The sequence below is a fragment of the Mus musculus genome, chromosome 13 (genome assembly GCF_000001635.26).
Source record: "Mus musculus strain C57BL/6J chromosome 13, GRCm38.p6 C57BL/6J".
Classification (NCBI taxonomy): Eukaryota; Metazoa; Chordata; class Mammalia; order Rodentia; family Muridae; genus Mus; species Mus musculus.
Genome location: NC_000079.6, coordinates 58,015,069 through 58,041,173, shown reverse-complemented (window position 1 = coordinate 58,041,173; position 26,105 = coordinate 58,015,069). Strand labels below are relative to the sequence as shown.

General features: G+C 49.0%; 1 protein-coding gene and 1 non-coding gene across 7 annotated transcripts in view; both read left to right on the top strand.

Annotated features, from left to right (window-relative positions):
- The window catches only part of Klhl3 (kelch-like 3), a 123,252-nt gene that overhangs the window by 82,304 nt on the left and 14,843 nt on the right, over window positions 1-26,105 (top strand). For 4 of the 6 annotated variants that reach the window (XM_006517010.4, XM_006517011.4, XM_006517013.4 and 1 more), the window contains exons 7-11: window positions 7,832-7,948; window positions 10,612-10,761; window positions 21,688-21,805; window positions 22,180-22,377; window positions 24,627-24,728. In XM_006517010.4, the coding sequence (XP_006517073.1) occupies window positions 7,832-7,948; window positions 10,612-10,761; window positions 21,688-21,805; window positions 22,180-22,377; window positions 24,627-24,728 (685 nt within the window). The remainder of the gene's footprint in view (window positions 1-7,831; window positions 7,949-10,611; window positions 10,762-21,687; window positions 21,806-22,179; window positions 22,378-24,626; window positions 24,729-26,105) is intronic. The other 2 variants (NM_001368868.1, NM_001368867.1) reach the window with 1 other exon arrangement.
- Mir874 (microRNA 874) lies at window positions 17,974-18,049 on the top strand. The gene has a single exon (NR_030544.1). It is a non-coding gene; the product is annotated as a microRNA 874 (primary transcript).

Sequence of the window (26,105 nt, the reverse complement as noted above, 5' to 3'; positions counted from 1 at the left end):
TAGCCAGTGCTGTCGCACACGAGGTCCATGGACAAGTAAGTCTTAGTGACAGACATTCTGACACCACGAGGGCTAGCCATCAGGGAGGAACCTTCCAGCCAGTTCGAAATAGATTTGCCTACATCCTGTAGCTAGGATGTGTGTTCTCTTGAACCATAGAGTCTTAGCATTTTGTTCTGGTAGGCAACCAACAGCAGTAGGTGTATTGTTTTAGGGACTTCAAGAGGCCTTCTGGACAGACCACTCTTAGGGAGGCAGACCGCACCTGATGCTGGGACTTTGATTTACTAAACAACGGCTTCTGGAAGCGTCCCTCTAATCACTGGTATCCTTCGGAAAGTAGACTTAAGTTCCCACAGTGAGCAGAGTCTGCCTCGGCCACTCACGCTCCGCAGGCCGAGTTTGGGAGTTTTCTTTCAATGTGAAGTTTGTGTTGTAGCAGGTAGAGAAACGCAGAAGAAGATAACACACGTGCAACTCAACATTTTACAGAGCAAACAGATCCATCCCACTAGCACACAGACTCCAGAGTCCTCTTCTAGTCAACTCCCCCTAGCTCGGAGGGCAGGTGGCATTTCATTTCCTATACCATAGACAGGTTCTTATGAGTATTTAACTTGAAGATGTGACATAAAGATTTACGTATACATTTGTGTCTGATGTTCCTTGGCTAGAACACAGTTCACTTCCAGGTTTGTATTTTTTCTTGTTGTTGAGGTAAGAGCTGATGTATTTCAAGTTGGCTTCAATCTGGTTCTGTAGCAGAGGATAGCTGTGAATTCTGTATCCCCGTGTCCCCACCTCCCAGGTGCTAAGATGACGGGTACAGCACACCACACGTAGCCTCTGCCTCGTGGGGATGGAATCTAGCCACAGCCCCGCCTCCCTCCAACCACTGCTGGCTTATCTTCTTAATGCTCGAAGATGCTTGCATGACAGGTCACCAGGGCTCAGCGAGGCAGCTGAATTCATGAGCAACCGAACCCTGTGAGCGGAGACAGAAGTGCTTGTCTCTGCTTCCCCTTGCTGTAGCATTCTGTCAGGGGACACAGAGATGAGCCGCCCTAGCCATTACCGACGGAGAGTTCAGTGTGGTAAGCAGAGAGACTGAGAGCCGGTGTCCAGAGGGAGCTCCTTATAGCCCATGCTCACAGAAAACACACAGGAGTATTCTGTCCCAGATCGTTGAGTAGGAAAGGCATTGTAGAGTCCAGTCTGTGGACGGTAGGATTTGCAGACACTTCTCGTCCGGTTTGGGACGGCTTGTTGTAAACGCGTGGAAGGAAGGGTTCGGTTTCATAAGAGTCAAGGATCTGTGGAGGGCTGAGGTTTGGAGTGAAGGAAAGATCTGTAAAAGTGGAGTAGCAGGTCATTTGTTATCTTCATTGAAGCACAGATAATTTAGATTACATTAAGACTTATATTAAGAATAATTCTACTGGGGGTGGGGAAGACTGGAGAGATGGCTCAGCAGTTATGAGCACTAGCTGCTCTTCCAGAGGTCCTGAGTTCAATTCCCAGCAACCATGTGGTGGCTCACAGCCATCTGTAATGGGATCAAATGCCCTCTGCTGGTGTATCTGACAACAGTGACAGTGTAGTCATATCTCTATAGATAAATAAATATTTTATATAAAAAAGAATAATTCTATAATTGATTTTTATGTGAACCATTTCTCATCCAGATACCTTGGTGCAGACGACAGCTTTTCATCCTAGAAGAATAACAGATGCAGGATACATTCCACAGTCAAGGATCTCAGGGTCAAAATTTCTTTTTAAAGGGTAGAATTTAGCCAACTGTGCCTCATAAAATTAAAATATTACAAGATTTTTTTTTGGCATTAAAAGAAAAGCTTTTCAGGGCAGATATATTAGGGCAGTGTTTCTTAACCTTTTTAGTGCTGCGACCCCTTAATACAGTTCCTCATGTGGGATTCCCAACCATAACTCTAATTTTGCTGTTGTTATGATTTGCAGTGTAAGTGTCTGATATGCAGGACATCTGATCTGTGACCCCCCCAAGGGGTCACGACCCACATGTTGAGAACCGCTGCATTTGGGAGTGCTGGCTGAGAAGTGCTCAGAGCTTTGCCCTGTAGACAGACTCCTGGGAGCTTAGACATGAAACTGCACGAACTGCACACATCTCTGATGGAGATTTGGCTGTGGCATTCTGTGGTTCTCAAGCTCGTTTGACCCCGAGCCCCTAGACTGAGGAATGTATCCTGCATCTGGTATCCTTCCTCAAGGATGATGTAGTCTGCATCAAGGTATCTGGGTGGGAAATGGAACACACCAAAGTCAATTATAGAATTAATCTTAATGTAATCTAAATTATCCATGCTTCAATGAAGATAACAAATGATCTGCTACTCCAAAAGGCTAGGAATGAACCATGGCAGAATTTAAACCAGTAGATATAACTGTGATGTATCTCAGTATTAAAAGCAAAAATCAAATACAGGGAAAGTCAAAGAGTGAGGAAGGGCCTTGACCAGGTCTGCCTGAAACCCAAGCAGAGGCAGCTCGTGATTTTAAAAACATTTTAAATTAATTGTAAAAAAAAAATATGAATGTTAGGGCAAATTCAATGATAAAAGGAAATTTTTGATTAAAACTATAAAATAAACAAGCTTTCAGAAAACATTAGGAACATCTTTCAAATCCTTTCACAATGTCTAAATGACATGGTCACATTAGGACAAACTTACCCAGTCTATGTGAAAATTAATCTTGAAATACCAATGGCGCCAAGGGGACTACAGTTTCACTATGGAGTAGCTGTTTGCAAAGGCATGAGAAACAATCCCCCCACACTGCTCACGTGAACTCTCTTCCTCCTGGTGTATTTCTGGGTAGCTCTGTAGGATGCCCAGGGATTCTGCTACATTCAGGTCAACTTCCTTAAGAAAAACAAAATTAATCCATTGTTTAAAAGTCTTCAAAATGGCTTATCGAGAGTGAGAGAATTAGTTTCCACCAGGGGTGAGCTTAATAGGTTATCCAAAATCAAGTGGTCAGCCCTGAAATCATAGACATACCAGCAATGGTAAATAGATGCAGTAGATTGTATATGTATGTATACTATGTATGTATGTATGTATGTATGTATGTATGTACATACATATATACACATATATATGTGCATATATATTAACAAAAAGATGCTAGGAATTTGAGAGGGAGGAGGGGGACATGGAGGAGGTTGGGGGGAGGAACAGATAGGGGGGAAACAATGTAAGTGTATTTTAATTTAAAAATTAAGAAAAGAAACAAAATGTGACCATTCTTGTATACAGAAACTCAGTTTAAAAACATGGCAGCAGACACGGCAAATGCCCTTGTCCCTTCCCTGGGATGATGTCCTGGGACCGTGTGGAGAGCTATAATTAGTACCACAGGCTTAAAGACTTAGCCCCCAGCTCTGCGGCTGGCTCTGGGGTTCCGCCACTCAGGACTGAGATGCGTAATTAGACAGCACTCAAACTTGGGGTTTGGGGTTTGAGGTGAATTTGCATCTGCAGTTCCTCCTCCCTGGCAATGCGGTGGCGTCTGCTAACTTGTTACTCTCTGAGGCTATTTGATCATCTCTAAAATATGAATCGCAACACCTCTTTGGGAAGTTTGGTGTGGGTTAAATGAGGTTATACATGTACAATGTTATTGATCAAAATCCTCTCCAATCCTGATTAGCAAATCAGGTCCATGGACAGGAGCCTCATTTTTTCCCCCTCTGATATTATTTAATCAGCGTCTCTTCCAGTTCCTGTTCTGAGAATCGCCTCACCGAGTTACAATCTTGCCAATGGATCTTGAATCCTCCTTCTTGACTTTCAAACTACATTTTGAAAGCTAGCATCAGTGCCCACTCCCCTGATCCTCTTTTACTTGAGGTATTCAGGTCCAGCCTTGGCTGCCTGCGTAACCAGGGTGGGATGGGGTGGGGAGTTACCCAGTGTTTTCTGGCCAGGGCTTATGCTTACACTTAAGGATTGAGAGCCTACAACAATAAGGACTTCGCCTCAACTCATTTGCACATAGAGCATCCAAGAAACTGTTTCAGCAGCTTAAGTCAGCGAGGGAATGACCCTGTTTCTTTGAAAGCAAAGAAGTGCAAGCAGCCAAGCATGTGCAGTTCATCAGGGAACCCACGGAAACATTGTAGCATTGTAAGTATTACTCGGTCCCTCGACTCCCTGGGATCTCTGCTTTGATTTTACAGAGTATGAGTTTATAATTTTTCCTGTAGCCGGCAGATATTGAGTATTTTGGGCATTGTGCTGTGGGATTCTCATCTCTGCTGCTGGACATGGAGCACCCTGGAGACTCTGAATGAGTGTGGCACTGTTCCAGCGAGTTTTTATTTACAAAACCAATGCAGGCTGGATTTGACCTGTGTGCTCTACTTTGCCAAGCAGGGTTAGTAGACATTTGGGAGGCAGTTGAGGCAAATGGGGAACAGGAGCGCCGCAGCTGGGTGTGAGGGGACCTCACAACTGCCTCTTTCTGGTTCTGGGTTGGAAAGTTAATGATGGACAAGAACATTGGCTTAGTTGGCTTATATGAGAATTCAGGATGGCAGCAGCGTCTGTGAGGCCTTCACGGGAAGAGCTGTTGGGGACTGTGTTTCTGCTCAGATGGGAGGGTATTCTGGGACTTGGAAGTCCAGGAACCACACAGCTCTGAGGGCAGAAGGCTTCCCAATGGAAGGGCATCCTGAGGCTCGAGCTCAGGAGGGGAACCTCAGCTCAGCTCCTTCTTCTCGTCTTCTCTTCACTGCTTCTTGGCTCCTTCCAACGAGAGACTCTCACCAGGCAGCAAATCTCATGAAGGGATTTTATTAGAGGTTTCCAGAATATCTAAGGATGAATCCAGGGAAGACTGCTCTCTGCTCCTGGGAGCAGAGCAGCCAGCAGGGAATTGAACAAAGGGCAGGGCTTATATAGGATTTTCTAGGGGGCAGAGCTTTTTAGGGCAGAGCTTTCTAGATTGAAGATTGGTGGCTGAGTTTGGGGGTGCAGGGGTGGTTCAGGGATTGGTGAGTTTCCTTCTCAGGGATTGGTGGCTTTTTTCACCCCCTTTTTCTCTGCATCAGGTCTATGGGTTAGGGTGAGAAGCCCTTCCTGGCTGAGGCCGGCTTTTGCTGAGGCACTGTGTCTGTGGGGATGCTCAGGGAGGCTGGAGAGGAGGTGCTGCCACTGTGGGCAGCTCCTTATGGACAGCTCCAGCCCAGGCTTCACCGTTTTCACCTTTAAAGCGAAGGGTGTGCTGCTTCCAGGGGAGAATGTGGTCCATGACTAATCTCTACCTGCCCAAGGCTTCATTCCTCTTCAATGTCTGTCACCCGCCACTTGTCACCCGCCACTTGGGATCATACTATATGGGATGTGGGCAGGAGACAGATGGTGATCTTCTCATTCCTGTAGAAGTTCACAGTCGGGGACAAGGGAGTAAGAGGAGGAGTGAATGGCATGTGAAGCTTGTCACCTCCCCCAGACAAGCCCTACTTCTCCAGTAGCTCTGACTCTCTGCTGCTCACCCAGGCTCCACCCCTTCTCCTCCCAGCCCCGCTCTCCACTCCAGCCTGGCCGGGAGCCATGGCTTCCTTGCAGGCTTCCTCTGGGCCCCGCTCATCCACCCATTCACCGATAAAAGTGTTTGAGTGAATATTACACACAGAACTCTATTGAATTTAGGATTTGTAAGACATGCAGGAGGATTTCAGTATTTGTGTGCGTATGGTTGATTAATACACAGCTCATTACATTCAAAAATGAGAAAAACTGAGCATATACTGTGTATTGCTCATTTTCTTTAATTCTGTTCCATTCTGATTTTTTTAAAAATTAAATTCTTGGCTAGAGAGATGTGTCAGTGGTTAAGAGCACTGACTACTCTTGGAGAAGACATGGGTTCGAGTCCCACTCACCTAGTGACTCACAACCAACTGTACCTCCAGTTCCAAGGAAGACAGTGCCCTCTTCTGGCCTCTGTGTTACCTGCACTTCTGTAAGTGACACACAGTAAAAATAAATCTTAAAAATAAAAACAAACTAACAAAAAAACCCAAACAAGTTTAGTGGCTAGGTGTGGAAGTGCACGCTTTGAATCCCAGTACTCTGGAGGCAGACGTGGAAGGCTCTCTGTAGTTCAGGGCTAGCTTGGTCTATGCAGGACAGCCAGGTCTACACAGAGAGACCCTTTCTCAAAAAGCAAAACCAAAGCAAAACCAACCAATTAACCAACCAGCCAACCAAGCAAATAAATAAATAAATCTGTCCTGTTACAGGTAGTAAGTTTAGTAACCTTGATCCCTTGTCTAAGGTTGTATCTGTCAGAGTGTGCCACCTGCTCTGTAAGGGATGTCACCCGTGGCATGACTCTGAGAATAGAACTCTTATTCCTCTATGACCTATGACGTTAGTGTCTGTTGGTGACTCTCGCTGAGTCAGTTACTACAATTCTGGCATTCTCTTACACTCATTAGCCAGCAGTTTCCTTTGCAGAAGGAGCCCTTCCTGTACTTCCTGAAGCGTCCGTGGGCTCCGGGATCTGATTTTATTCACTGTGTTAGGACCTATTACTGTAGTTTGAAAAACAAGACTGTTGGACATTGAGTTTGCACAAACAGTGAAGTGTTACATGCTAAGTGTACAATTTGATCTTAAAGAGGGCATCAGATCCCCTGGAACTAGAGTTACAGATGGTTGTGAGCCCTGTGGGTGCTTTGTAAGAACAAATGCTCTTAACTGCCGAGCCATCTCTGCAGCCCATGTTTTATTCTCTTTAACAGCAAAGAGCAATTTTTCATCCTTGTTCTTTTTAAGAATCCTACCATGATAGCACTATAGCGGACACCTTGGGCATATGTCCCTGCCCACTTACGTGAGCCTTTTAGCAAGCTTTCTCCCTGAGAAGGGATTTTTTTTTTTAACTTTTCATATTTTCATTTCTCCCCCAAGGTATATTTATCCATTTCCAGTAAGACCTCTGGTTGGTTCTGCCTCGCCAGTTCTGGACTTTGCCTGTCTGCATGTATGGTCAGGTGTAATTTGAATTTAGACTTAAACCTGTGGAAAGCAAGCCACAGCCTCTCCTTTTGGGTTCAGGTTCCCCAGCTTTCAATTTGTGATTTGTGTAGGCATAGGATCTTTCCTTGTCCTTTGGTGTTCAGTGTCACTTTCTGTCATCAGAGCCAGCCTTAGACAGAGGGCAACCCTGTCACCATCCTACATGCCCTGGGACATACGAGAGGGGAGGGAACCATGCCCCAGGGCTTCTGGTCCTTTTGAACACTCTTTAATTTTTCTTTCTTCTTCTTTTTTTCTTCTTGCTCTGGCCCCTCTCTCTCCAGTCCAAAGATTTATTTATTTATTATATGTAAGTACACTGTAGCTGTCTCCAGACACTCCAGAAGAGGGCATCAGATCTCATTACAGATGGTTGTGAGCCACCATGTGATTGCTGTGATTTGAACTCAGGACCTCCAGAAGAGCAGTCAGTGCTCTTAACCACTGAGCCACCTCTCCAGCCCCTTGAGCACTCTTTTTCATACCTAGTTTACAGTGACCACTCTGTGTTTCTATCCTTAAATGACTGTCAGAACTTACTTAGTTTGAACCACAATGTCTGCACGTCCCGGCCAGCAGGCTTATCATTCTACGTGTGTGTCCTCTGATAGGCCAGCTCGTGTCCAAGGCCTTCCTACCTTTGTTTCATCCTGAACATCAAGCCTCAGATTAAACGCCGTCACGGCTGGCAGGCAACTCTTCCTCCTGGTTTAGGAGCTGAGGCCGTTCTTTGCAAGCGTTCTGTTTTTCCTTCCCAGGTGTTCGAAGCTGTGATTTCATGGATCAATTACGAGAAGGAGACTCGCCTAGACCACATGGCAAAGCTGATGGAGCACGTCCGGCTCCCTCTGTTACCGAGAGATTACCTGGTCCAGGTGAGTGTTTGCGAGCTCACCCAGCCAGAGGAGCACGAAGGGAGCTCTGGCTGTGTGGTGTGGCTGAGGCATCATGAGTCTCTGTGGGGATGGAGGGCATGGACTCCCTGGATCGTGAGTGAAGTACAGACAAGGAATGTGAAAGCACAGATGGGAGCAGGGGATGTGAGCTTTCACTCCACCCAACAGCCTTGAGCTACCTCACTGTCTCCTGGTGCTCCTGATGTCTTGGATGCTGCAGCGGATCTACGAGCTGTTGCAAGGATTCGGGAACTCTTAAGAATCCGGGCGGGTGGTCAGCACAGAGCCTGATAGAAGGGATGCTCAGTATGAGTTGGTCTTCCCTGGGAAGGACGGAGAAAGAAGAGGCATTTCCATAAAATCCCCGTGTTCCCTCTATGCTGTGATCTCCTTGTGCCCCCTCCGCTGTGATCTTAGGCAATCCAGGTCAGGAGTGTGAAAACGGGCTCTTCCTAGATGCATCCAGTGTGTGTTCTACTCCCTCAGAAAGAAGAAAGAAAGATTAAGAATTCTGGGTGCACTTGTGTCTTCTCATTTCATCCCTAAACAGCCCCTGGAGGCAATGATTATGGGCCTATCGATATCCACCCATCTTCTTCTTTTCAATTTGGGGGCTTTGAAGCTTGGAGACTGGGGTTGGTCTGTAGCCCCAAACAGCGTGAGGGAGTCCAAGTTGCGGTCCACCCTCACATGGCCCTGAAGCACACACTCCCTCGAGCGGCCACCTCTGATGATGTCTGTCTTGTTTATGCATGGGCTGGTTCATTTTGTGCAGTAGATGGTGCCAGACGTCCTTGAGATCCTTCAGATGAGTGACTTTAACGAAATGCCGAGGCAAGTTGGTCAGCCCTCAGCCATTCCCAAGGAGCGAGGAGTGTTCAGACGCCAGGGTGAGAGAGGAGGTTGAGCAGCGCCACCCAGGCCTCGGCCCTCGTCACTCCCTGTCGCACCTGACCCTAGAACCTCAATCTCTCTGGTTGAAATAACACCAGCCCTGATAGGGCTGCGTGGGAACAAGAAGGGACAATCCACAAAGAAAGACCTGTTACGGTGTCCAGGGGGTACTGGCTGCTGTTTTACTATCTGAGACGCCAGGTGATGTTTATTCCATGAGTACTTGTGAAGTCCTGTGTGCCACGTTCCTATTGTTCACAGGCTCAGTGACAAGCTCTGTGTGTCTCCTTGTGAGACCCCTTCACAGGTGCTTAGGCATGTGCTGGAAGTTCCCTCAGTGCTGCCACCTGGTGGCCACATGCGTCGCTTCCCCTGACCTGCCTGAGTTACCAAGGTTATGGTCAACCCCACTCTGTCCCATGGAAATGGCCTCCAGCAGCAACTGTTTCACAGTGAGGGTGGGTGCCCAAGGGACTGGGTTCCACAGAAAGCTAAGGCAGCTTCCGAGACCCTCAGGACAAAAACTTGTCAAAGACACGGGCTTATTCTGGTTACCATCGGAAATTCAGGTTTGCTTATGGAAAGAGGGTGAGAGGCCAGAGAAAGGTTCTATGGACCCTCCTTTAAAACGGACTTTTAGCAGGCTTTGTGAGGTAAACTCCTCTAGGAAAGGATGCTTCGTTAACGCTTATTTGACCTTGAACTTAAAGGAGTTTAACCTGAAGGTGGTGCAGGAGCCGGTGGGGCAACTCTGGGCAGCTCCTCCCTCCACACTGGTGGCCTTCGGGCTTCAGAGTTGCTAAGTTACCCAGCTCCTAAAGGGCATTGACAAATGGCGTCCCAATATATACTATATACCGTACTGTCATGTGATACCCGTTGTGAGCCTCCTTGTGGGTGCTGGGAATGGGTCCCAGGCTCCCCTGAGAGGGTAGCTGGTGCTCTAACCACTGAACCACCTCTCCAGCCCCCATCATGATCATTCTTAAGGTGACAGCTCAGGGGCACTGTTTCCCCTGTTCGCACCAGCACAACCTGTATTTCTAAAGCTTGCTTATCACCCTGCTACAGCTACAGCTGTACCCATGAATGCTAACTCCCTGGGGGCTTCTCCTTCACACCGAAGGGGCTCTTTGGGACCGGCTGCCCGAGCCTGGATACCCTCCTTAGACATTTGTGATTCCATCCAACGGGAGGGCGATAGAAACTCGGAATTCTATGTCTGGGAAAAAGAAGGCTCCAGAGGCAAAGGTCTCCCTTCATCAATCCGTCTTTCCTGCCAGCTCCAAGCTGCCAGAAGACGATGGCCCAGCCATATGTTCATTCCTCACAACTAACTGTTTGGCCCAGGAAACACTTGGCCAGGCCTTCTCTGTACATGGCTGGCTTGAAGGCTTAGTGAATCCAGTCTCATTCTGCAGCTGGACTGGAGCGGCTCAGATTAGGGGCCTTGTGTCCATCAGTGTGTTCCTCAGGGCTAGCACCTCACAAACTACTGAGTTTGTTCATGTGATGATGTGCCCATTTTATAGATGAGGAGAGTGAGGATCAGGGGTTCAATGTGGTGGAACAGGGCTGAGAGGCGGGACTCTATGTGGTAGTTTGGAACTCTGTGGGCCTTTCTCAGAGTCTGAGGTGGTGTGGGGTAGAAGGGATGAGTGAGAGTTGGGAATGTCCCGGCCTGGGGAGAGCTCAGGGAACTGTGGCCCCACTCTGCTGGAGGCTCACCCGTGTGCTGTTACCCCCAGACAGTTGAGGAGGAAGCTTTGATCAAGAACAACAACACCTGTAAGGACTTCCTCATCGAAGCCATGAAGTACCACCTCCTGCCTCTTGACCAGAGGCTCTTGATCAAGAACCCCAGGACCAAGCCCCGGACTCCAGTCAGCCTGCCCAAGGTAAGCCCCAGCCCAGCCTGGGCCTCGGCTCAGGAATGCCCAGGGAAAGCGGCTTCCCCTCAGCCTTAGTTCTTTCTGGCTTCCGGTTGCATTTACGACCCAAGAGATGGTGTCTGCTGGCTCCTCTTGAATTTGCTAGCGCAGCGGCTGTGAGCCAGAAGCTTGCTTTGCTTAGAGTCTCAGGGTGGCCACAGCAGTGGTAGGGAGCTTCCAGCACGCTGATGTGTGCTGTTCCAAGAGAGGCAGAGGAACGGGGCATGCTGGAGTGTAGGAGTCAGGACTCCCCCAGTCTGGTGCCTTTCCTCACCTGGGAAGGGATATGAAGGACAGCTGGGCTGACAAAGCAGACGTCAGGCCTCCGGACAGTGGAACGGGTGGAAAGTCAGGGAATGAGAAGGAAGAGTCTGAGAAAAGGAAGGTAGGTGCTAGTGGGTGCTGAGTGCCTCTCTCTCTCTCTCTCTCTCTCTCTCTCTCTCTCTCTCTCTCTCTCTCCTTCATGTCTCTCACTGGTGGTCCCTAGGAGTCCTCAGGCTCAGCAGTAATTTTCCCACCTCTTAACACTGATGTGGGTGGGGTGAGCAAGTGAGGGTGGGGCTGGAGGAAGGTCTCAGTTGACCCAGCAGGGAAGGGAGGGCAGGGAAGGGAGGCCAGACTGAGCCCATTGACACAGCAGGGTGCTACCAGGAACGTGTTTTAGATGAAGTTCTTCCCATGTGTCAAACGCCTAGCTGAGGGCACAAGGTTGTCTTAGGGTTACTACTGATAGGATGACGCACTGTGGTCAGCTACAACATGGGGGAGGAGAGGGTTTATCTGGCTTCATCACTGAGGGAAGTCAGGACGCGAACCCAAGCAGGGCAGGAACCTGGAGCAGGAGCTGATGCAGAGGCCACGGTGGGGTGCTGCTTACTGGCTTCCTCCTCATGGAGGAGCTCAGCCTGCTTCTTATAGAACCCAGGACCAGCAGCCCAGGGGAGGCTCCAGCCAGCCAGAACCGAGTCCTCCCCCACCAATCACTGATGAAGAAAATGCTCTACAGGCTTGCCCGCAGCCCAGTCTTGTGGGGCCATCTTCTCAGCTGAGGTTTCCTCCTCTCAGATGACTCCAGATGTGTCAGGTTGACGTAAACTAGCCATCGTAGGTGTGTTTTACCCAAACACCGGTGCTTACAAGCCTTAGTTCTACGAAGGAAACTGAGGCTCACGGTTCAGTGACTTGCCCGAGTGTCAGCATAGCCAGTGCCCACAATGGTGGGAACCAGATGGAACCTGTTCTTCAAATTGCACCTAGTCCTGTGCAAACCCGAATGTGCGCTTGATGGCTGCTCTTATCACCACATCCTCTTAGGGGAGGGTACAAAAGGGACTGGTTCTCTCTGGCCATTTGCCTTACAGTCCTTCAGTGTCTTTTGTTTTTGTTGAAACATTAAGATGAGACTTTTAAATATTTTATTACATTTCTCTCCGTGTGTCTCTGTGTCTGTGTCTCTCTCTGCCTCTGTCTGTCTGTCTGCCTCTCTTTGTGTGTGTTTGTGTGTGTATGTGTGCATGTGTGTGTGTGTGTGTGTGTGCATGTGTGTGTGTGCGCGCGTGCATGTGCATGTACGTGTGCGTGAACCACTTGTGGGAGTCCATTCTCTTCTTCCATGCTGTGGGAGCCTGGGACTGAACTCCAGTTGTTAAAACTTGGTGGCAAGTGCCTTTACCCACTGAGCCATCTTGCTGGCCTATTCTCACCCTTCATTTGAAAGTGAAGAAATTTATATTTCTTTAATTGTAGAAATATAAGTATATTGCATATTACAAAACCACACTGCAGTTTAGAAGTAACAGTCACCCGGAGCTGCCTTGGCGAGTTTTCCTTTCAGCAGTATCTCTGCACATTTATTCGGGGATATCTGAAGATGCACCTTTTCCTGTATGTGGGATCTTCTGTGAAGGCTGAACCATGTCTCTTTGCCCCCACTAAAGCAAGCGCTACAAATGGAGGGTACGGAGCAAGTCAGCATTGGCGCAGTGATGGGTCTGGGGGCTTTGCAGTATGTCTGTACCATGCCCACTTCACGATCCACTGTTGATGGTCTCTGGAATAATTCTGTTTTTGTAGTGTGAGTATATCTGTGTCAAGTACTCTTTATTAAATGACATATCTTCATTTGTGTCTCTTTAATCTTGAATGATATTGATCTTGCTTTCATGTCGTTATTCATACTTCTTTTGGTGGCGATGCTCTGCTTATGCCCTCTGTCCCTGCCTCTGGTGGAATGTGTGTTCTTAACAGCAGTTTTTTAAGGGCCTTTTCTGTATTGAAGGGCTCAGGTCTTTGTGTGTGCATAGTTTTTTAGTTTGCGGTTTTCCTTCTCAGCTGTTTATGAAATTCTCTTCCGATTCCTGCTTAAATTTTGGTCTTCTCAGTAGCATCTTTGGAAGAGCAGCACTTATAAAAATCAGTGACTTCAACTGACAAGAAAACTGGTATATGTCTATCATGTACATTATGATTTCAAATATTCTGAAGTATTATATATTATAGAGCAGCAAAACCGAGCAATCCAACATATGGTTTGGCCACATCCATTTAATTAATTAATTAATTTATTTATTTACTTATTTTTATAGCCAGAACATTTACATTTTACTCTTAATGATTTTCAACAATGTAGCATTTTATCAACTGTGGTCACTATGCTGTGGAGCAGAGCTCTTGAATTAGCCTTTCTGCATGCACGGGAAACTGTGTATCTTTTAATTAATGGCTCCCTGGCTATCATCCCTTCCTCACTCTCCGTTGTAACTACTGTCCTGCCTGTCTCCGTGTTTACCTGTTTTAGAGTCTGCATGCAGATGAGAGCTGTCTTCCTGTGCCTGGGTTATTTCTTTAGTGTTAAGCCCTCTCCCTTCAAATGTGTTGCAAATGACAAGATTTCCTTCCTTTTTTCAGGACGAATAATATCCCACTGTGCTGTGTGGTGGCTTCTCTGTCCTGTCATCATAGACAAAGGCTGAGGCTGTAGCTCAGCCTTCATGGACGAGACTGTAGCGATGGCGCCTTCTGACATACTGATTTCATGGACTTGGGATATGTATGTGGTAGTGGGATTGCTGGCTCATGTGTCAGACTATTTTTAACTTTCTGAGGAGCCGCCATACTGTCTTCCCAAGTATCGGCGCTTGGAAGAGCAGATGCCCACGCCTGACAGTTTCAATTTTTTTTTCTGTTGTGATTTATTTTGAGTTTAAACTGAAAAAAAAAAAAAAACCCAACCCACCCTTCACTTAACTTATACTTTTCCCTGTAAGTTTGAAGATTTAAAGTCTATGGATCATTTTCAGAATATTTTCAAAATATGTTATATGAAGTAAGGGTCATATAACTGATTTATTCTTTATCCGAATATCTGGTTATAGCATACCACATGTTGAAAGGGCCCACCCCTTCTTAGTCCTTGCCCTACTGTAAGTCATTGAGTCTGTGCCCCCTGGTCTGTCCCTGGCTTCTACTCCGTGTCTTGGCTCGTCTGTCTGCCTCATGCAAGCACTAGGCTACCTTGCTCACTGGCTTCAAGTCTGAGGTATTCCTGACTGTTCTATTCTTGGGCATGGTTTTGCTAACTTCAGAGTCCGCTCATTATTTCTGCAAGAAAAGCTGCAGGAGTCATCGGGGTTGGATTCCATCTCTAGGTCAGTGGGGATTGGGGCGGGGGAGGAGTTATCTGATGGTTGGCCTCAGTCTGCTCCTGTTTATTTGGCCCAGTGACTTCTCTCAGCGATGTTTTATCTTGTCCATGTATGACTTTCGACTGTTCGCTGTCAGATTTATTGATGGGTGTTCTTGATTTCGATACAATTATCAATGTTGTTTTTCCGTGGGCAGCACTAGGAATTGATTCTAGGGGCTCACGCAAGTGCACTGCCATCGACTTATGGGAAAATTGGTGCTGACCGTTCACACCACAATGGTTTCTTCCTAAAGCCTGATCTTTACTAGATTATTGCTCATCTGTGGAACTGTGATTGCTGGGGAAGGTTATTTGGTGAAGGGAAGGGAAGTTATTTGGATCTGGGAAGAACCGGAGTTGGTGGTTTCCGGAGCAACATGTACACGCAGCTTGAGGCTTTGACAACTATTGAGGGTTCTCTTCTGCAGTATACACTTCCACCCTGAGCTATGTGCTGTGGGAGGCAGGCATTATCTGCTGGTGTCCTTGGCATACAGCCTGGGTCCTGGCTTGGGGCGGTCTGATAGCAGCACTCTCATGAACGATTGATATTTTAGAAGAAGAAATAACCATCCTGGACCCAGTGCTGACTGACTGCTCACCTCCTGTTTGTTCCCTGCTGCCTTCAGTAGCCACGCGTGTGATTTTGCATGGATGTAGCAAGGACGGGCACCCTGCTTTATAGAATGTTCAGTTCAGCCCGCAAAACCACACAACGCCGAGTGAACCTAGTCACCACTCCTGGGAGACCACAAGACACTTGGATTAAATAGACAAATCTCAGCTGCCACCTGCACTTGGCTGTACCCAGTCACCTAGGAACTCATCCAGCTCAACCAACAGTTGCCCAGCACTGGGGTAGGTGTAGACAGGCGAAGACTTGGAACCATCCATTCTTCAAGAGACTGCAAACGAAGGGAGGGGAATCAGACGTACCGGGCAGTTCCCATGATATAAGGGTCATAACGAGGGAATGCCAAAGATGCCCTTGCTCTGTGGAGGAGAAGAGGAGAAGCTTTCTGCTGGCTGGAGCACTTAGGTACATGCAGGCTGTCTGAGGAGCTCCCCACTGGGTACCCGGTCCCACCCTCTGATGGCAGCTCAGGGTGATCTTGCTTCTTCTCCACCTCTGTCCTTGTCACCAGAAGCGTCCACAGTATCACGGGATATTGCTTACATAGCAGTTGCTAGGCAGCCTCTCAGCGTTTTATGCTGAGCATTAAACATGCGCTGTCTTCGTGGGTCAGGAAGCTCTGCTGGTGGAGAACCCTGGGATGCACTAGGGTTCAGGGACTCACCTAGGGCTTTCCAGCTGGTCCATGGCTATGCAAGGCATGATAGTCGCCATGGTGATGACAGTCCCGGATCTCAGTTACCTAGCAGTGTGCTAAGTTCCCTACAGTTATTCCCTCAGAGAGCTTTCACAGTTAAAATCACCCGGTTTTGAAGATAGGTGCATGCTGCCTACTTGCCATCGTCTGTTTCCATAGTCCGAGTTACCTTAACCTTCCTGGCTCAACACAACAAACATTGAGTGTCCTGAAGTTTCTGAGGGTGGGTGCCCCAGGGTGGCTTAGCTGGACTGTGCCAGCTCTGGCTTCCCACAAAGCCGAGCTGGTGGTCAGTGTGTCAGCCACCCGAAGGCTCATCTAGGGAAAACCTCATTCCCATGGTTGCTGGCAGTCTTCAGTTTTTCCCCTGTGCAAGGTCGCTTGCTTCTCCAGTGAGGGACTCTAATGCATGAAAGCGAGGGGCACACTCAAGGCAGAGCCTTGCTGTGACCTCATCACAGGACATCCACCTCATCACCTTTGCTGTTCTCTTTGATAGACACAATCACCAAGGTAGCACACACATATAGGGTGAGGAATTAATTTGGAGCCTGAGTTGGAGGATCAGGTGTCTGCCCTGTCTTTGAAGTGCAGCCAGAGGGTGGTTAGGCCAAGATTTAGGCTGTAGGTGAGGCGAGCTCCAAACTCTTCTATGGCATGGCCTCCAAATGACACAGAAGCCTTTTATCTCAGTCCTCTGTGGGAAGGCACCTGAGCCCTGACTCCTAGGAAATCTCTCTGCGGATGGCCAAGGAAGGACGCAGAGGCCTGTGGGTTACACGGAGGAACAGGCGGGGAATTCCAAGGGCAGACTGGTTTGAGCTGTCACAGTTTCAGCCCAGACAGGCTTTTTGATGCACCCAATTTGGAGAATTGGAGGGAGGGGAGAGAGATTAGCGCGGTCTCAGCATTTCTCAGCAGTGGTGACTGTCTGCTAGCAAAGTCCTTTCCCTGAAACAGAGAGGCAGACTTCCTTGAGATAGCCTCAGAGGGTGACAGGAATGTGTTCCCGAGCTGGGGACAGGCAGCTCATCCTGATACACTCCAGCAGAAACAGCTAATACCATCTTGGCTCCCACACCTTTGGCACCCAGCATGCCCCCTGAGGCTGGGTTGCTATGGACAACCAGAGGCTGCCTCTCAGTCTCAGAGCCTGCCTGCCTGCATTGCCCGGATCCACAGATGGCAGCAAGAAAAACAAAATCAGGTTCCAGGAGGAGTAAAGGAGACCGTCAGGAATGTTCTGAGCACAGTGTTTTCCTGTGATTCCAGCTCAGTGGGCACCTTTGTCCACCCCCTCAGAAATGATACAAAAAGCCGTTTAGGATGGGCATATGCAGGGCATGGCAGCCTGCTCCTGATTGGGACTGTCCTGTTTTTAGATAAAACTGTTGGAGGCTAAGGCTGCAGGCAGGCAGGTAGACAGGGTGACCTCACACCTGGCCCAAGCCCCTTGATTGGCACCGCCTCTCTTCCATCTCATTCCACGCCCCACCAAACACTCTAGGACCCTGATGACCCTCACCGTGGCCCCTGGGCTTCTTACTCCTCACTCTCATTCAAGGCTCACATATATTTCTCTTCTACATTCCCAATAGTCTCTTTTAGCAAACCACTCGAGCATCTATAATGGCACCCAGTACCTACCTAATGACTCCGCTTGTGGTTTGCCAAGCCTGGTAGCAAGTGCACCGTACCATGCCAGCCTACAGAAACCGTGTGAGAAAGGTCCTGGTTTTCAGATAATGCAGGTGCTGAAAGTGAGGCCTATGGAGGTTGGAAATCTTGCCTGTGCTCAGCAGCTGTCTAGTAATGCCTGGGTTCAAGACAGCTGACTAGTAATGCCTGCTCAACAACTGGCTAGTAATGCCTGTGCTCAGCAGCTGACTAGTAATGCCTGTGCTCAACAGCTGCCTAGTAATGGGCTTGTGGCTGAGCCCAGATGTGTCTGACCCCAGTGTCCATTGTCTTTCCAACCCTTTAGTCTCTCTTTGAACTTTGCCTTCCTGCTTTCTGGTTGACACATGCTCCGCCCCCATCCCCGCCCCACCCCCAATTGTTTCTTGCCATCAGCTCCTGCAAGGGGCACCTGTTGCTTAGGAGCCTGCGTGGACCAGTCTTCTACTCTACTGGACACACTTCCTTCGGATGAATTTTTTGGTGTTAGCCCTGCGGCCCCACGCACCAGGGTAAGAGAGACTCACTTCCTGCCCTGGCCCGAGGGACCGACTGGCTGGGCCTGCTTTCTGCCCAGCTCACCTGTCATGGAAGAGAGTTTGGACACACTCCACTCTTGCCCCTTGAAGAGAGTGTGCATAGCCCGGGCAGCCCTCAGACCTGACTGGACATCCCCTGTGGCCAGGGTTAGAGTCTCGATCCACACACGTTTACCATCTGCTCCGGCGTGTTTATTCTCACAGTCGTTCTCCCGGAAGCAGAGTAGTGGACAGCGAAAGAGTGTTGAATGTGTGCGTGCAAACTCACTCAGCAAGCAGTTGCCGTTTTAAGAACCAGGCAGCAGCCTCACCAAGATAAATGGCCGTTTGACTTTCCATAGTGACAGTGTTCTCCTTGGGAGGTGCTAATGACCATCCTGTCAAGGTGGAGTTCAGTTTGCCTGTACTCAGGCAACCAGAAATCTCCAGCAAGCAGAACTGCAGTCCCCTAACACAGCAACAGCTGAGACCTGGGATCAGGCCGCCAGGGCACCTGTAAGACTCTCAAGTACATTGTATTTTTTAGGAGGATTATGTGACAGGCAACTAGTTTTATTGTTATTCCAGAACCAGCTCTTCTCTTCCTTTAGACCTCTGCATACCTAGCCTTACCCAGGGTCACCTCAGCGAATTAATCATTGTTGCTGGGCATGATGGGATGGCATGTGTCTGTAGTTTCACCAGGCTGAGGCAGGAGGATTCCTCGAGTCTAAGAGTTTGGGGCTAGCCCAAATGACAGTGAAACACTTAATGCAAGTTTTATGGAGGTTGTGGACACATTGGGAAGCTTTCAAGCAGTCGTTCTCAACCTTCCCAATGCTGAGACCCTTTAACACAGTTTCTCATGTTGTGGTGTCCTCTAACTATGCAATTATTTTTGTGGCTACTTAATAACTGTAGTTTTGCTCCTGTTCTGAATTATAATGTATGTAGGATTCTGTGTTTTCCAGTGGTCTTAGGCGACCCCTGTGAAAGGGTCCTTTGACCACCCGAGGGGTCACCATACACAGGTTGAGAACTACTTCTGTATCGCTAGCCTGGAGGAGGGAGCTGGAACATCTCTGAAGTTTGCCAGGAAGCTGAACTCATTAATGGCCCCTACCCCTCACTCAATGGATATGTCCGTGGCTGCCATTTAAACAAGATGTGGTGGGAGGAAACATGCAACCTGACTTTTCTTCAAGAATGATTCTGCTGACTCAGACCAAGGGCTCTGAGCTGAGACATGCAGGAAAGGCACATGAAGACTTGGTCTTGGGAGCACTGCAGCAAGGCCAGATCTGTGGTCTGGGAGCACTACAGTGAGGCCAGGCCTGTGGTCTAGGAGCACTGCATCGAGGCCAGACCTGTGATCTGGGAGCACTGCATTGAGGCCAGGACTGTCATCTGGGAGCACTGTAGGGAGGTCAGGCCTGTGATCTGGGAGCACTGCATCAAGGCCAGGCCTGTAGTCTGGGAGCACTGTAGGGAGGTCAGGCCTGTATGTCTTGGTTTGCTTTGGAAAAGATTAGAGGCCAGAAAAGCCTCTGAGCTTTGAAGACTTTGTGACCTGCATTTGGATCACAGACACTGTGGACCAATTCTAAAGAACCAGTAGCCAGCGATATGGGCAGTGGGGGAGTCTGGCATCACAGTTGATCTTGTGTATGGTTGCCAGTTTGGGCTTCTCTTCTCCTGAGGTTTGAGCTCCCACCAGCACACGGCATAGATGACCCCTCCTCTCTTGCGTGACATGTAGTGATGAAGTAGAAAGCAATGTGACAATTCAGCACAGCAGAAATTGTTCATGGCGTACCATCAAGAAATCCCTACAGGCCAGAGGATGAAGATACGCTTCTTGGTGTCCACTGATGCAGACGCAGAGCCCTGGCATCTCCCGGGACTGTGTGTTAGGGGTGTGTTAGATTCTCAGCCGAGCTGCTGAATCGAAGGAAACTTGAGGTGGGGCCCAGTGGTTTGTGTTTTTGCAACCCTGAAGTTTAAGGACTGCGGGGTGGATAAGGCAGGCTTTGGATGATGCTCAACCCCGTGGCTTACGCTGGCTAACCAGGACCTTCACACTTCACACTGCCTCTTAAGAAGGGTGTTGGAATGCCAGGAAGGGATACCAACAGGGGCAGTGAGAGTTTGCCCAAGTTTATCTAAATATGCAGACTGTTGTTTTCTTTGGAACCTTGGTTCTTTTTTTTTTTTTTTTTATCAATAGCATATAGGATAGTTCTGAGGGCACAGATGCCACAAGTAAGTAAGACTGTTCATTAACACAGCCAGAAAAATGGCTTTGCTCTGATTTGGCCACGCCCAGTGGCAAGAAATACACACGAACTGACTGCTCTCCAAAATATACATATAAGTGTGTTTAACCAGGACAGCTATTTCACAAAATAACACTCAGACCGTGTATTCCCTGTGCTGTTCAATTTGATGTGTCCTGGTCACAACCCATCTAGTCGGTGACATGACTCCCTGATGAAGCCTACCCTGCAGGGGCGCTATTGTTGCAGTTCCTGTCTAGAACAGGAAGAGAGCCGGGCAGCCTCACAGTCTATGTCAGGGGGCTTGGGTTCCCTGTCTGCGCTGCCTCGCTTTGCTGAGTAACCTCTGGCCGTTTACTTGTGGTTTCTGGTCCTTATACTCCTCGTCTGTCAGTCACAGTGACAAGTGAATGACAACCCACCTCGCATGCCTGGCTGTGTCAGCCACAGTCTTACTTGTAGGAGAGAAACACACACACACACACACACACACACACACACACACACACACACACATACACACACACACACACACGCACACACACACTTTATGTACCATTTTTTTCCCAGAACACTGTCAGTTAAGTAACTCAAATAGCCACCAAAACCACCAGAGTGTTTAGAAATTATTTTTTCTTTACCATAGATGATGATAGGTGCCCTCTGCAGTCCTGATACTTAGAAATACTTATGTGCCATCATATTATTCTAAAAATGTATCCAAAAATCTGTGCTTTCCACCTCACATAGGTTTGTTTGCCTCAGTATAAAAATTGTGCCCCCCCCCCCCCATCTTGTGGGTACTGAGCTGACAGAAGATGCTTTTAGTATCACGGGATCCCAAGTGAGGGTATTCGGAAGACGTGTGCCTATACTTGTTCTGTACTTGACATGTTGACATGCAGGCTTTCCTTGAATATGCACACCTCCCCCCCCCCCCCCCCCCGCCACCAGTGACTAGGGCTTTGTCTTAGTTAGGGTTTTACTGCCGTGAACAGACACCATGACCAAAGCAACTCTTATAAAGGACAACATTTAATTGGAGCTGGTTTACAGGTTCAGAGGTTCAGTCCATTATCATCAAGGCAGGAACATGGCAGCATCCAGGCAGGCATGGTTCAGGAGGAGCTGAGTGTTCTACATCTTCATCTGAAGGCTGCTAGCAGAATACTGGCTTCCAGGCAGCTAGGGTGAGGGTCTTAAAGCCCATGCTCACAGTGACACACCTACTCCAACAAGGCCACACCTCCTAATAGTGCCATTCCCTGGGGCGAGCCTATATAAACCGTCACAGGCTTCCTTTTCCTGTCTTTAGCACCACAAGCTAGCAGGCAGCCCATGGAAGGGCCACGGGTTGGCTATCCGTTCCCGTGCGTGTTAGTTACCATGCACTTGTCTTTCCTGAGGTCATGATTGTGGTTGGTGGCCAGGCACCCAAGGCGATCCGCAGCGTGGAGTGCTATGACTTCGAGGAGGGCCGCTGGGACCAGATAGCCGAGCTTCCCTCCAGAAGATGCAGAGCAGGTAAGCGGCCCTGGCCAGCCCTGACTCACCTGGGTTCCCAGCAGCTCTTCCTCAGCTGATGTCTGCCTCATGATGGCCGTGACAGCCATGAAGCCTTGCTCCTTATCACTGCAGACCCCCTTCCTACCTGCACTGTGGGGCTACTTGCTTTGAAGTCAGTTCTTATGTGCTTATGAGTTTAAGCTGATTCTGGACTTTGCACAAGTCAGGTGATATTAGACAAATACGGGAGAGCTGAGTCCCGTAATCACTCTCAGGTGTCTCGAGCTGGTGGTAGCCTCCCCAGGAGGCTGTCATAAGCCTACCTTGTCACCCATCAGGTTGGGCAGTCATCCCCATCCCCGACTCTCATGCCCTGTGTTCCTGCATCACAGGTGTGGTGTTCATGGCAGGCCACGTGTATGCCGTGGGTGGCTTTAACGGCTCTCTGCGGGTCCGGACAGTGGATGTGTACGATGGAGTGAAGGACCAGTGGACGTCCATTGCCAGCATGCAGGAGCGCCGGAGCACCCTGGGTGCGGCCGTGCTCAATGACCTTCTCTACGCAGTCGGAGGCTTCGACGGCAGTACCGGTAGGTCCAGGACCACGTTGCCATTCCTTATTCTCTGGGCAACCTTGCTTTGCTCGGTCAGCTCTTGGGCTCGTCTCTGTGCCTTGTAGCGATGCCCCGGGAATGAACCTGTCAGATCTAGTGAGCTCTCCTTCCCCGACACAAGATGCTCACACAGAAAAGGTATCCCGTGGCTCACCACTGTGCAGGTTTCAGTCCATAGCCCGTGTGGACCTGTGGTGAGATCTTTCATCATGGTGCAGTGTGGCCACGTGAAACTGCTCTCTTCATTAGCCAGGAAGCAGGAGGAAGGGGAGAGACTGAGATCTTAAAGGTCACCTCCAGTGCTAAGGATCCTCTCCCAAAGGTCCCGCCAGTTCCCAGCGCCACTACTCGAGAACAAGCCTCCAGTGTAAATGTGGATCTCCAGGGCACTCAGGAACCAGACTCCTAAGTGCTTTCCTCCTCAGTTACGCAGTTCTGTCGGTGGAAACAAGACTTCTGTAGCCATAGCTACTCTGTGACACAATACATCCTGAGGAGGCCCCCGCACGCAGAAGGGTCCCTTCCTTATCTCCCCACACTTAGCCTGTTTCCTCAGAGCATCATGTAGAGGAAGGGGTTTGCCCTGATGGGATCTGCCTCAGGATTCTAGTCTGAACATTTTACAGAGCAGCTGAGGGACCTTAAGATTGGGGCCTAAGGTGCTTGGCTCAGAGCAGGCACTGCACCCCGATTGGCCATCAATTTTTCTATTGTCCCATAGAGCCCTGCAGGCTATATCACTGCTCAGGGGCCCCTCACCCCCGCATTTTATCTCACTTCAAAATTTTCAACCTGGGACCTGGAGAGAGAGAGAGAGAGAGAGAGAGAGAGAGAGAGAACGAATGCACGCATCGGTTGCTCTTCCGCAGGTCCCAGGTTCCTTCCTTCCTTCCTTCCTTCCTTCCTTCCTTCCTTCCTTCCTTCCTTCCTTCCTTCTTTCCCTCCCTCCCTTCCTCTCTCTCTCTCTCTCTCTCTCTCTCTCTCTCTCTCTTTCCTTCTGCTTTCCGAGACAGGGTTTCTCTGTATAGCCCTGGTTGTCCTGGAACTTGCTCTGTAGACCAGGCTGGCCTGGGACTCAGAAATCCGCCTGCCTCTGCCTCCCAAGTGCTGGGATTACAGGCATGTGCCACCCAGATTCATTTCTAAGCATCCGTGTGGCAGCTTACAAGCATCTGTAACTCCAGTTGCAGGGTATCCGATGACCTCTTCTGGCCTCCACAGACACTGCACTCATGGAGTGCACAGACATACATGCAGGCCAAACACTCACACACATAAGAAACAATTGTAAACATTTCAATTTGAAGTGTTAGTGGGTGTGAGTTTGGAGAGAGGACATCTGTGCTTACGTCACCAGACAGGATACTGAGCCAGGCAGTTTATCGAAGACAGTGACTCCATCTACAGCAGTAGTCTCTGTCTCTGAGGGAGATAAATGCAGTGTTGTTTGTTTTGTTTTTCTTTATTGAACGTCTCTCTGACAGCTCCTCAGTGAGCATAAGCTAAGAAGGGCATAGATGGTTATTGCAGTGGAACTTCTTCGGCAGAGGGGAAAGCCTGGCTGACTGCTGTATTACTCCAGAGACGAAGCATGGAATTCAGGGGTCACTGTTCCCAATTGGTCTGACTGCACACAGATACTGGGGCAGAGTACCTTAAGATCCTCAGGGCTTCTCCCATGATCACAATATAGTTTGCTTTGACTCCAGCCAGGGTGCTTGTGTCTCTAGTAGCAAGAAGCGGAAAGAGGTCACCCCTGCATCAGAAATGCCAAGGGAACCCCAGAAATCTTCGTCAGAATTCTGCCTAGGGCTCAGGGTCACCTACCTGCATGGGATCTTGGGAGGTACATTTTTAGCCATCTAGCTTGTAAAATAGAGGAAGACACGGGAAGGGGGTTGGGACTGGTGCCCAGTAGGGGCATCATGGGGCGTTTATTTGGGATCAAATGTCCCATTCTGTAAGTTTAATGGCTCGTATCTATAGTACAGTTAGGGCATACCCCTAGCTTTCTTACCAGCTCCCTTGTATGTCACAGAACCATTGGTAGTCAGTGGTCACCTTGTGCAGATTGAGGAGTTACCATGGCCACACACTAGGCAGAGGTGTACCAAGCTAGATATGGAGTCTGTAGACCTGCCCTCATCTCTTCCTGGTCTCAGCATTCCTCACACGTCATAGCGAGGCCCATGGCTGTAGAAATCCCACCATTCTCTTCTCCCCAGGCCTGGCATCCGTAGAAGCCTACAGCTACAAGACCAATGAGTGGTTCTTCGTGGCCCCTATGAACACACGGCGGAGCAGCGTGGGAGTGGGTGTTGTGGAGGGTAAGGAGGTAGCAGAGGGTGGTGGCTGCTCCTACCCTAGCCCGTGGGTCTTGTCCTGAGTCCAGTATTGTGCTTGATGCCCCCTCTACTGTGGGCTCCACTCTTAAGGTCACTGACCAGAGTTAAGTTCATTGTCTCTAGTAAACAGACTAGGAGGGCTGAGACTGGGTGGGGAAACTCCTGAGCCAAGGCTACGAAGGGGGTCAGCAGGTTGGGGGAGAAAGAGGACACTTGGGGGAAAGTGACAGCCTGTCCCTTGTATCTCTGCTAACAGTGGGGGATGGGAAGGATGTTGGAAGCTCAGAATCAACATACAAACTGGGGTACACTGTAGCAGGGAGGGGTACAAATTATGCTTGCATAATTATTATGTGTTGCATGCTAGCAGGGATGTGAGAAATGCGGGCTTCTTTTTCTCAGGTCTGACATGTCCCCAGATAGGCTAAGTATGGGGTTGTGGCTAAGGCAGGAGGGCGTTCCCTGAAGTTCGTAAAACATCTTTTTTCTTTTACTCATTCTTTCAAGCCATCTGGAAGAACACAGGCAGGACTCCGATTTTTCTCAGTGGGAAACCGAGTCCTTGTCTTATGATAGTAAATAGCAGAGAAGTCCTCAAGGTCTTATGACTCCTAATCTGGAGCCAGAGTCAGGTCTCAATTGCTGATAGGTAGAAGTTTCTGAGTTCAGTCCTGACACAGAGGCCAGGATTCTGTCCCCCTATCAGGATAAGTTGTATCCTCTTGGAGAGATACAAGTTCATTTGTCAGCCACATCCAAGAGCGTTGTCTAGCTGGCTTCTTGTTTCCCTTTTCGTTTCCCTTCTCGTTCCTCAGCCAGGAGCAGCCAACAGACCAGCAGCTAAAAACAGCATGCACATTCAGGAAGAGCCTGCTTGCTTCAGCTGATACAAGATTCGAATGGCTGATAGGGTTAGCGGAGGTGTCTCAATGGTAGAGATTGGAAATCTTGCCCGTGACACGGGCAGTGTCAGTGTGTCTGCTTACAGAAGGGCAGGCAAATGGCTTGCCCTGCAGGTGTAGAGGGAAGCTGGGAGTTTGTTTCTCTTGCCCACCCTGCACCTGACGCTCTATGGGCTGTGTGCTGCCTCATGACGGCAGAAAGTGTTTCTAAGAATGTGCAGGGTGCACTGGAGTGGACTGTGCTTCATAGTGGTTAAGGACTCAGCTTTCCACACAGCCCATTCTCCAGGCACATCCTCACACTACCGAGGCTATGCAGTCTGAATGACCCTTAAGAATTACAGGGTAATTAGCTACTTGCAGCTTAGAAGAATCCCTCATAAGGACAAGGTGAGGTGTGGGTTGGAGTGTAGACAGAAATGCCCAACAGAGCAGAGAATCACAGAGATGGGACCAC